This window comes from Stigmatopora argus, chromosome 6, assembly GCF_051989625.1.
Source record: "Stigmatopora argus isolate UIUO_Sarg chromosome 6, RoL_Sarg_1.0, whole genome shotgun sequence".
Lineage (NCBI taxonomy): Eukaryota > Metazoa > Chordata > Actinopteri > Syngnathiformes > Syngnathidae > Stigmatopora > Stigmatopora argus.
In genome coordinates, this window is record NC_135392.1 from 17,751,632 (window position 1) to 17,764,398 (window position 12,767).

General features: G+C 39.3%; 1 protein-coding gene across 1 annotated transcript in view; it reads left to right on the forward strand.

Annotated features, from left to right (window-relative positions):
• Nucleotides 1-5,826, forward strand: part of slc6a11b (solute carrier family 6 member 11b) — a 36,231-nt gene extending 30,405 nt beyond the window's left edge. Inside the window, exons 13-15 of the mRNA XM_077603823.1 lie at nt 214-314; nt 3,300-3,470; nt 5,200-5,826. Coding sequence (XP_077459949.1) covers nt 214-314; nt 3,300-3,470; nt 5,200-5,343 — 416 coding nt within the window. The 3' untranslated portion in view covers nt 5,344-5,826. The remainder of the gene's footprint in view (nt 1-213; nt 315-3,299; nt 3,471-5,199) is intronic.
• The last annotated feature ends 6,941 nt before the right edge of the window (nt 5,827-12,767 follow it).

The window sequence follows — 12,767 nt, forward strand, 5'->3', positions numbered from 1 at the left end:
TGCATAAAATATTTGAGTATCTAGTTAAACTTTGCAACACACCTTGAGACAAAACTGAGGTCAGTGTCAACTCTGTTATTTGCTGGATATGAGTATAAGGAAGAGAAGGGTCCTAGCAATTTTCCTAGGCGGCTTCCTAGTGTATCATCACAGATTAGTGTTGTCATTTGCTCCACTAAAATGGAGGAAGTAAAACGGCCAAATCTTTTTCAGGCAGCGACAGATTCTACCGAAATATTGAGGACATGATCGGCTATAAGCCTCTCTTCTTCATCAAATGGTGCTGGATGATCTTGACCCCAGGCATCTGTTCTGTGAGTCCACCACCCAAATGCACACACACACACACACACACACACACACACACACACACACACACACACACACACCCATGTATCCACACAATATATTTATTTCAGATATAAGTTGTTACTGCGGCCAGGTGAACGAGTGGTTATCGTGTCAGCCTCTGGCGTTAAGGGTTCAATCCCAGGCTTGTCCACACTTGGTGGAGTTTGCATTTTTTCCCCGGGATTACGTCACTTTTCTCCGGGTACTCCAGTTTACACCCACATTCCAAAAAAACATACAGGGTAGGCTGGTTGAACACTCTAAATTGTCCCTGGGTGTGAGTGTGAGCATGAATGGTTGTTTGTCTCCTTGTGCCCTGCGATTGGCTGGCTACCAAATCAGGGTGTGCCCCACCTGGTGCCTGCAGTTAGATGAATATAAGTTGTTGCGTCACTTGTTCAAAATTCTGTAAAAATGTTGCTTTATGTATAAGTGCAATTTCTAAACCGTGTGATTCATGTTTTTTATTATTATTATTGAAATAGCAAGTGGATATGGGCAATATTGGAAGTAAAGGACAGAGTATAGCATGGTGTTGTGTCACTTGCTGGCCACGCAATTTGATAACAAATTTCCAAAATAAAAATAGCTCTGTGGCTTTGTTGGCACCATCAAATATGTAAATAAGTAAGCTTTTATCTATACAGCATATTCCTCAGAGAACATTTATAAGGCGTTTTCCAATTTGAAATTTGCGCACCCATATAACACTGCTGCCATGCGAGGCGCTGCCAACTCGCATTTTTAAATTTCCAAATGGTCCGCAATGAACAGCAATGCAATATAATATAACGTATTTAAAATAACACTCATAGTGTGTGTTTCTATTTGTTTTAAATTATTTTTATAGAAATATTTTCATGAAAATATTTACTTTTTGGGTTGTTAAATTGTTTTAATCGACACTGTGCCACATATGCGCCTCCAATAAATATCTTTAATCTGTCTTGAGCAAATTAGGGCGTGGTCCATTCAAATCCCAATAAAAAATGTTTTTTCCCTTGCACAAAGGCCAAAGATCAACATATCTTAAATATATTTATTGGAAAATACGTTTTTTTCCCACGACAACGCACTCGGAAACGGAACAAACAAATTTAAATAAACTTGGATTAATATATACAGACACTCAAACATACGTTTAATGTAACTTTACACAAAACTGAATTCTAATTTTATTTACCTTCGTTTTCCGGGTTGGCGGTTTGCCACGCCTCCACCCTCACGTTCGCTATCGATGGACTGTTTGCTGTTGTATTGCCTTCAAAATATTCCCAAAATGATGCACACAAATGTCCTCACAATAGGATAACGCACGGCCACTTGGCAACGAGAAATAGTCTTTAAAGAACAATCGCGGGAGCTTCTTTCCTTAGAAAGAATAACAGGAAATACAATAGTTGAGCTTACCCACATATTGATTGTGGGTAATGAAGTTTTATTCTGAGAAAGGTTGCCATTGCCTATGGGTGTTGTGTGCACGAGTATACTTCATTACCCAGAAAGCCCTCTTTTTGCCCGTGCATGCGCGTTGTGCGTTTCCTGGTCTTAGGAGAAACTCGTCTGAATTAATCGTTCCGTGCTCGTAAATATTGTTATACACGAACGATATGCAAAAAAGACCTGGCTTGGTTGCATCACGAAATTTTGATCGCATGACGGGCGAATTATCCGATCGAAATTTCCGCCGTAGGATGAGAATTTTGTATGACGAGCGGTCGTATGACGAGGTACCACTGTACGATGCAGAATGGTTAAGTCGCTCTACTATTTTAACCAATGTGAAACTGGGCAAGGGTGGCCCGGCGGGTGAGTAGTGGGGGTCCTGGGTTCAAATCCAGGTTGGTCCACCTGAGTGGGTTTTCTCAGGGTACTCCAGTTTCCTCCCATATTCCAAAGACATGCATGGTAGGCTATTTGGACTCTCTAAATTGACGCTACGTATGAGTGAGATCATGAAAGGTTGTTTGTCTCCTTGTGCCCTGCGATTGGCTGGCCACCAATTCAGGGTGTTCCACGCCTCGTACCCAAAGACAGCTGGGATAGGCTCCAGGCACCCGCCAAACCACCCCACCCCACTATGACCGTAGTGAGGATAAAGCGGTTCAGAAAATCAAATCAAATGAAACTGGGCATCGTAAAATGAACTATTTAGATCAAGTTTACGCAATTTTGTTGATATGGACAATTTGGCACCTCGGAATGGGGGGAGAATTTGCTTTTAATTGACACTGGCTTTCTTGCTTATCCTTTAAGCCTTTTTCCTCTCCCTGTTGGAAGGAGAAACTGGTTTGTTCAGTGGAAGGTAGACATAGCTTCAAATAGACAAACAGATTTGGAATGTAAAGATGGCCTGGGAGATCTACTATTTTTTCCGATTACTACTCCGATTAAACGTAGCTTATGGAGAAGCACCATCAATTTCGTCACACGCAGTTTCTGCGTGTGATGACAAATAGGCTTTTGTGTTGTGATAATGAAGACAGGGCCTATGTCCGATTATTATTATTATTATTATCAGTGTGAAATGGGCACTTGGAGATTCTTTCTCAATGTGTGACCGCCTCATGGAAGTAGGCCCATTAGAGAGAGAATAATGTTTCTTGTCAGTCGCTGGAATTACGTTTTGGCAAAGGAGGTACTAACACCCTGTACTGGCATTGTAAAGCAAGTGGCAAGCTTGTAAAACGGTAATATTAGTATTACTTTTTTCAGTAGAGTAAAACCTTATTCTACTCATTACAGGGAAAAGTAATTTTATCACACAACGTTACTTTGTAATGAGTTGCACCCAACAGTGGCGAGTCGCCTGGCATTACACCACTACCATAAATCCAAATTGAAAACCTGCCAATCTAGAAAATTTCCGGCAATTAGCACAAAGTTTTAATGCTATTCCAAAAGTATATCCATGGTATCAAGTCTGTCTTCTATTGTGCACGGTGTAGGCTATTTTTCTGTTCTTCTTGATCAAATACAAACCACTAAAGTACAACAACGTCTACACCTATCCTGACTGGGGTTATGGCATTGGATGGTTCATGGCCATGTCTTCGATGGTGTGTATCCCTTTGGGGATGATCTGGATGATCTGGAAGACTCCCGGGACTTTCTCTGAGGTACGAACATGCACATCACGTCACCATCAACTCTCTAAATTGTAATAAACTTTGAAGACACATACACCTAGTACTTTGTGATACATCAGTTAAGCATTAGCAATCACACAAATATCATAATCCCTTTTTTGCTTGGTACAATACCGCTGTTGACCCTTTAGTATTTTATTTTTCAAAAAAACATTAAAGAAAAATTTGCAGCTGATCAGAAATAGCATATCTGCATTGGTCATGAAGACTAACATTATGATAATGTGCACAAAGTAGGCAGTATAGAGTAGGTTTTTTTTTTTTTTTTTAAATGTATGGGATAGGGTAATGTTGGCAATTGACATGTTAGCCAAACACACCACATTCAATTTGTGCTAACCACTGTCTAACTCCAAAAAACACTAACTTTGAACACCTGAAAAAAGCTCTAACAACTTACCAAAACGTTGACAGCTTATTCCAAGTCCCGAACAGTCAAAAAATAATGTGGTAACAATAAATAAAATGACAAACGACCGAGGTAAAAACTGGGCCGCATGCAAATGGATCAAAAGGGTCTTTTCGAAGTGGATCGAGGGGTGGTGTCAATCTTGGATTAGACAAAAGGGGACTGTCTGTCTGAGCGCATAATTATCTTGGAACATTGTATCAATTAGTTGTTATATGTTCGGGAGGGTCTATCATGTTCTAGATGTTTTTGATTCTCGGGTGCATTATGGTTTTAATATCTTTATTTTATTAGCAGAGCTGCCATCAGGAATGAATGAAATTCGCCCAAATTCGATATAAAATGCAAAAAAAATAACGTAAGACAATTTAAATCAAGCTGTTATTATGATTCACAACTCACTCGTATTACCGAATTCATCCGGTTTATTGTGCAGTTGAATGAAATGCGTAAGTAAGATGGCGGGAGCCGTAGCGATGGTGTGAATTTTGAGGCATTTAAATTGGGAATTTGGCACTGTTCTCAATGGTTGCTTCAAAACAATTTAGGTGACAGTTTTGTGGACTTCCGGAGTTTAGGGAAGTTGTCAGGAGTCCAGAGTTTGCGCTACTTGTCCGTAGTAAACTCCTGAAATTCCTGAGAAGTTCCCAGCTCTGTATTAGGTACTAAAGACATAGAAGCAGGTAGCTCTAAGTTTATGTACATGTATATGTTCATTAATATGTATTGTCCCTTTATTAAATAAAACAAACTCAAACTGATTATCGATTGGCATGCTATCAAAAATACTATTTCCCTTAAATAATCATTTTATGGTTCTTTTACCCAGAGGTGACAGGTCATTGCGATGGCGATACTTGTTTTGCTTGGTGCCACCATCACACTCAACAAATAGGGTTGCTAACATTATCTATAATAGCAATACAATGTTTATGTATACCTAATTGTGAAAATGCAGCATTTAAATTGCAGTCTGCTATATGGGTTTAGAGAAGCCTTAAATAGTACAAAAACATTGAAAACCCTATATTACACAGTTGATACTGATTGGTGACTGTTCATATTTTTTCATTAAAATGGGTTATATACAATTTTACTCCGGTTCTGTGGGTGCCATAAGCCCTAAAGTGTCAACCTTGTCAGTCTCCACAGTGATGTAAGAACACATATATAGCAGATTTCTTTCACACTTTTAATGTTGCACAACCTAGGGATGATATTTGACATGTTTGTCACCCAGAACCAGGCATTCACCTTCTTGACCCTGCCCTGTTGTTTTTTATTCTGCAGAGAATGAAGAAGTTGACGACGCCCAGCCCGGACCTGAAAATGCGAGGCAAGCTCGCTGCACTCAGTCCATACGCCGCCAATGACGCCATGCTAAAAGGCGACGGGAAAATATCCACCGTCTCAGAAAAGGAAACACATTTCTAACTGACTTGGCAGACTCAATTAAGTCCAACCTTTAAAAAAATGACAATGGCATTACTGAAATGTGAAACAATTCAAAGGCTTATTTTAATTTTGTATATATATAAAAGAAAAACAACGGGAAAATTGATCACCAGATATTTAGTCTGCTTTTATTTTGCACAAACTTTGATAACATATTCTTTTGGTTGCTTTAACCTTTTTCACTAAAGCCGGTGCTTTCTTAGCTAACCATTTAATATTTACTAGGTGGTTTTGATGACGTTTATTTTGCAAATAGTTTACCACATCTCTGTCTGTGCCTTGAGGACAATACTATTGTGTTGTAAAAGGCCTACAGTGTACACGATTTTATTAAAGAGACTGTGCCTCATATTCAATACGAGGTGCCCAAATGTCTGAAATGTAGCAGTTAGGAGGCTACTGCCTGTGTCTTAAAAAATAGAGAGGACATTGAAAACAGTAAAACAAGGTGTAAAAAGCAAACATTTTGTTCCAATGACGTCTAATTTCTTGTCAAATATTTTAAATAGGACTCGTTAACCAAAATATATTCATTGTTGTTTTCACTTAGTGCATTATGTGCTTGTGTGCAAAGAAAAGAAAAGTAAAGAAAAACAGAAGAGGAAAAAAAACATATATAAAAGGATCTAGACGAGTGAATTCATTTGTGGATCCTTCGTGACACAGGATGTAGTGTAGCTTAATATCACTAAGATGCAAGATTTCATTCAATAGGATGACTTTATATACTGTTCCTTCTTTTGGTGCTACCCTTCATAAAATCATATAGTAAAGTAAATATATGTTACAAATATATATTTTCTTATAAATACTTTGAATCACAATGTACAAGTTTTGACCAGATACAAGGCTTAAATACTTTAAGGTTGACTGACTGCATGTGTCATTGTTGCATAGCAACAATAGCAGAAGAAAGAAAATCACATTATCGGATTTAACAGAAAGAAATGCAGAATCGATCGTGGCATGCCGCTATCTATGTAGGGTGCTCAGTTATATAAGTTTCCTTATCTCTGCTGGGGGAGCTTTGCGGTGACACTAATGGGTAAATCAAAATAGGTTTAAAGTCTCGAAAAATACTTATACTGTCGCTGTGAGCAAAAGACCATCAGGTCAAGTCTTAAAAAGAAAAACCCGCCTTTCTCCATGCCCTCCTCCAGGTCTGCATGTCTGTCATGTCACCTTTATTATGTTGACCCTATCACGCAGACTGGCTGGCCGGCAGTTCGGCTTCGACCCCTGCACTCACATTCCTCATCTGTGCACTTAGACTCCTAGATTCATAGCAATATCAGTACACTAACAGAAGATAATACTTAAATCTCCTTTAAAGTATAATTAAAATTAATACATTGACGGAGTTGGCAAAAGTAAAGACTGTTGTTAACAACCCTGATAAATTTGAACGAATAAAAAAATGAGTAAATGTAATAAGCCTTTATAAAACAGCTCGTACTGTCAGTGCTAAGACTCAGTTGCATTGATGCTAATGCATTTACCATGTTTCCTCTCTCAATACAATTGTGCATGTTTTAACCATCCAAACCGGAATGCAATTCTGACGCCGTGTTACGCAGTATTTCTTTGAGTCAGGCAGAAGAACGGTATAGTATAATATCCCTTTAAAAAGAGCAAAACACATTATTGTCTGCACATTCCATGTCAAACAAACAATCAAGTACAAGATCCTCCTCATCACCTTTAAGGGTATTCACAGCACCACTGCTTCACTCCTCTTCTACCCTCCAACCTTTGGTTACAGAACATTCAGTCACACTGCCCCCAAACTCTGGAACTCCCTTTCCCCGAATCTCCGCCTCATTACTTCCTTCCCACTCTTCAAATCCAGTCTTAAAACAGATCTGTTTCAATTATTGTATCCAGCAGAATCCACTTTTGTCAGCATCTCAGTTTCTCCCTGTTACTTTCATTTTGCTATTAATCTGTGTTTTGTTTATCTTACTTTATTTTTTTTCTTTTGGCAATACCCGTGGTAAAGTGTCCTTGGGTGTCTTGAAAGACGCTTCAAATTAAAATGCATTATTGTTATTAAAAGATACAACCAATGGCATTCGCCCTGGCATCCCCTGGTGGCCCACTCATATAGAGACAGAAATCCACATGCATGACTCAAGCATTGTTACTGCAATTGGCCTGTGTGACAACATGAACAAAACCCTTATGTGCGGGTGCATCACTGGACCAATCACCTCATGTACAATATCTACGCCCAGCCTATGTCATTCATGTGCCCCCCTTGAAGTTACTGTGTTCCACCGAGGAGAAATTGTATAAAAACTGTAAACTGATGAAAATGAAAATAATGACAACAATAATACTAATAATACTTCTAATAATAATAATGACAACAACAATATTAATAATGAAAACAACAACAACAATAATAATAATAATAATAATAATAATAATAATAATAATAATAATAATAATAATTTATTAAATCTGCGATTTGCTGGCCATCGATTCAGGGGGTCACCATCCTTATGGCTGGGATAGGCTCCAGCACCCCCGCCACCCTTGTGAGGATAATTGGTTCAGAAAAGGAATTAATGAATTTATTCAATTAATTGTTTTCTATGATGATTCAAAAAGGTTTGATGCCTCCTGTTGTCATAATGTAGTTATGACTGAAATATCTGCAAACTTCAGAATCGATCTGCCTATGCCCCGATCAAATTACCCAATACGTACATTATATTCTACCACGTATGTACAGATCATCCACCAGAACTCACTCTTTAGGACACAAGAAAATACATGGAAGTGTATGTTAGGCATATTTGTAATGTAGTGCTTGTCCACTACTTCTAAACAGCAACAGTCTGTAGAAGAAAGCACGTGAAATTCATGTTCAGTTTTAATTTTTTCAGTATTCATTTGAGGTTCATAATTATTTTTTTGTGTTTGTTTTTTCACTACTGGTAGATAACATTTGTAATTCAAACTCAACCAAGCTCGGGAAACCTGTTCACATACCTGGCAACGTTTTTCCACATTTTTTATACATTTTTTTTGGTTAGAGTTTGATTTATTTAATAAGGGACAGCACATATTAATGAAGGCGAGTGGTTAGTGCGTTGGCCTCACAGCTCTGGGATCCTGTGTTCGAATCCAGATCATGCCCATCTGTGTGGAGTTTGCATGTTCTTCCCGGGCCTGCGTGGGTTTCCTCCGGGTACTCCGGTTTCCTCGCACATTGCAAAAACATGCATGGTATGCTAATTGGACACTCTAAATTGCCCCTAGGTATGGGTGTGAGTGTACATGGTTGTCCGTCTCCTTGTGCCCTGCGAACGGCTGACCACCGATTCAGGGTGCCCCTCGCCTCTTGCTGCTGGGATTGGCTCCAGCACCCCCCGCAACCCTAATGAGGATGAGGCGGTTCAGAAAATAAGATGAGAGACATATTAATGAACATATTTAAATTCATGTTCATAAACATCTGATCTCATTTTCTGAACTGCTTCATCCTGGGCAATTTAGAGTGTCCAATCAGCCTACCATGCATGTTTTTGGAATGTGGGAGGAAAATGGAGTACCTGGAGGAAACCCACGCAGGCTTGAGGAGAACATGCAAACTCCCCACATATGGACATTACCTGGATTTGAATCCAGGACCCCAGAGCTGTGAGGCCGACGCACTAACCACTCGCTCCACCGGGCCTCCCGTCAATAAACATATATATGTAAGATTGAGGTTGAGGGCAAATTTCCATCTTTAGTCCCGTGTGTAAGTTGAAGATAACCGATGACACATACTAGACACACACGCGTATCACAGTTTTTAAAAGTGTTGAGATCCCAATTTTGTTTGTATAGACAGCCAGGCTTTAAGATGGTTGGTGAAAAGTTTCAGACATGGGAGTTCATGTATGTTAATTGTTATTGAGTTCCAGGTATGTGTGGCACGGACAGAGAAGGTGCTTTGGCTCAATGGAATCTTTTGCAAGGGAACTACACAGTCACCTCTAGAGCCAGCCCTTGTTGATGTGTTGGAATTTTTTGTACAAAATCTTGCAGTGGAGTAGAAGATTTGTGTAGGAAGATTTTGTAAACTAAGGTGGAATCTGCATTTTGAACAGTATTGTTCCAGTCCAGGCGTTTGTGTTTTTTAAATATCTGACAAAGTAATACATTTGTACTCCCTATTTAAACCATAAATATGGAGGTGAAAATTGTGGATCAGGAGGCGTCTTTTGCGAGAGAAATCGTAGAATTCAACAGTTTTAAGTCAATTTTAAGGGGAAGACTTATACGCAGAGGCATTCAATATGCGAGAAAATACGGTATTTTTTATTAATATTACATTATACTGTAAACAAAATGTGATATAATTATAATAATTTAAAATTGGAATATTATTAATAATACATTTGATTTGTAAAGCCCATTTTCTTTCTGAAGATTCAGAATCTCAGATCCAACCTTCTTGTGTGGACTGTATGTTTATCCCTTGCCTGCATGGGTTCTCTGCAGGTACTCCAGTTTCTTACCACATCGTAAAAGCATGCATGGTAGGCTTGTTAAACACTTTAAATTGTCCCTATGTCGCAAGCCATTTAAGAATATTTTATCATACTGTTGGGTTCAATTTACAGTAGAGTCAATATATCGCGGTTAATGTAGAACAGACATGGCCGCGATAATCGAAAAATCGCGAAGTGGGGTCACCCCTATTATAACTACCTTTTTTTCTTCAGTGCTAAATCCTTGTAGAAAGTGTGGCTTCCGCGAATTTAACCGTGGCTTTTCACATTTTTATGAACTTTAAAAAATAAAAAAAAATATTCAATGCTGAGTACTAGTAGCAAAATGGCTGGCTTCTGCTTACAGGTTTCAGCGTGGATTTTCCCATTTTTAAGAACTTAAAATAATAATAATAATAATTAATAGCAGAAAAAAAAGAAGTTAATCCGCAATAAACAAAGTCGCGATAATCGAGGGTCAACGGTAAAATGTATTCGACTTGTATGATTATAATATACGGGGTGATTCAAAAAAATGTTCAAAACCATTGCTATATGTTTAAAAAAACGTAATAACTAGCTGGATACGAGTATTGCATATAATTTCAAGTTTGTATTTCATGCTTTACAAGTGCTCAATGTGACCACCACCTGAGGCACGGAAAACATCAAGCCGATACTCCCCAACGCACTTCAGGATTTCCTTTTACACTGTGTTGATTGCAGCTGTTATTTGATCTTTCAAGTCGCTGATATTTACGGGATAAGGTGAAACAAAAACTGTCTTTAACAAACCCCCACAGGAAAAAAGCCGCACACAGTGAGGTGGGGGTACCTGGCAGGCCAAGCACAGAGAGCAAGGTCTTTTTGGCACATTCTTTTTTAATCACCTTGTATATTAAATCTATATATTAAATGTTTCATTCAGCCCAATCAAGTTAGATATGGGGCATAGGCAGTGCAAGACTTCCTGACTTCCAAGTATCTCGATAACTGCTGCTTGCTCATTTTTTTAATAAATGTTATTTGGGTAGATCGAGTTACGTAAAAAAATATTACTACCTTATTAAACTCAGGCATATGTATTTTCTTCCTTCTTTGTGTGGCCTGATTACTCGGTCATAGGCTTCAGTAGTCGCCATACATGAGTAAGCAAATCTGCATGAGGAAAAAAAAAACTGATAAAGACAGGACGAGAGAGAGGATTAGCTGACTTCCACTTCAGAGTTTCAAGCCTGCAGGGAAAGAGCCAATATAGAAACACACAAATTGGCACGTCCAAAAAATCATCCTCACTAAGGGACACCAAATCCAATTGTCATTCCACACTCAACAATAAACATGCATAATATTTGATTTGGAAAAGAAAAGAGGAAATACAAATTGAATTGGACATATTTCCTTCTGCTTATATGAAGCATTCATTCATTCACTCATTCGTTCATTTTCTGAACCGCTTTATCCTTATTAGAGTGGCGGGGGGTGCTGGAGCCTATCCCAGCTGACTTCGGGCCAGAGGCGGGGGGCACCCTGTACCCTGCACCCAGCCACCGCAGGGCACAAGGAGACGGACAACAATTCACTCTCACACTCATGCCTAGGAGCAATTTAGAGTGCCCAATCAGCCTACCATGCATGTTTTTGGAATGTGGATGTGGGAGGAAGTCGGAGTACCCAGAGAAAACCCACGCAGGCCCGGAGAGAACCTGCAAACTCCCCACAGGTGGACCGACCTGGATTTGAACCCAAAACCCCAGAGGTGTGAGGCCGACGCACTAACTACTCAATTTGCCGGGCTGCTATAGGAAGCACGTGTGCTTTTCTTTTCAATGTCTTCTCAGCAGGTGGCAGCAAAGCCCTACGTTTTCCTAGCAATATTCTCCTGTTCATATTCAGTACAGAACATTTAGTGAATGAAAAAACGGCTTTAAAAATGTATTTGTATTGAGAATGTGGGGCATTGTATGTATTTACCTGACTCATGAAGCAAGATGTTAGATTAGAATAGGTTTCAGGCAGAAAAAGGGAGCCTCAATAACATAGTTTACAATTTTGAAAAAAAATAAAATAACCTGGCAAACCCTTTGTTAAGATGCTGTCTTTGCCTCATCCATTAGCACCACACTCAGTTAAAGGCTTTTTGCATTTGCCCAAAATCCTATTTGCGACTCGCAGTGACCACTCTTACAGGCTGCATTATTACCTGTGCACAACTATTTCAAAGTGTCTTTGCCTATATTTATTAATTTTCTGTAACGCTTACTCTGACAAGGGTCGCAGGGGGTGCTGGAGCCTATCCCAGCACCTGATTGGTGACCAGCCAATCGCATGGCACAAGACAGAAAACCGTTTCCAAGGGACAATTTAGAGTGTTCAACCAGCCTACCATGCATTATTTGGTAATGTTGGCCAAAAATGTACACCCTGAATTGATTGGAAGCCAATCACAAGGCACAAGGAGACTAACAACCATTCCCGCATACACTCATATCAAGGAACAATTTCAAGTGCTCAATCAGTCTACCAGTGGCGGGCCGTCATGGCCTTCAAGGCCTTCTCTGCCGGCCTAAAAAATATCTGAATCATATTATATTTTGTCCATCAATACTTATTATTCCAAATGGTCTGTTAGCTTCCTTTCATTGCTTTCCCCCCTGGTTGCACTGCTTCCAGATGTGTGTTTTCATATTGAAGCATTTAAATCACTTTTCAGCCATTATTTGTTGCCAGATCAGATCTGCCTCAAAGCCTTCACAATCAGTTCTGCGGGGTCTGCCGCATTAAACAAGACTGTTGCTTTTAACCAATCAGATTTCTAGTTGGCAACCCTACAATGATTTTTCATAGGCGTTAGCATTTTGCTGGCTGGGATACGTCATTGCTTTCACCAACTATGATTGGCTAGTAGGCGGGCCA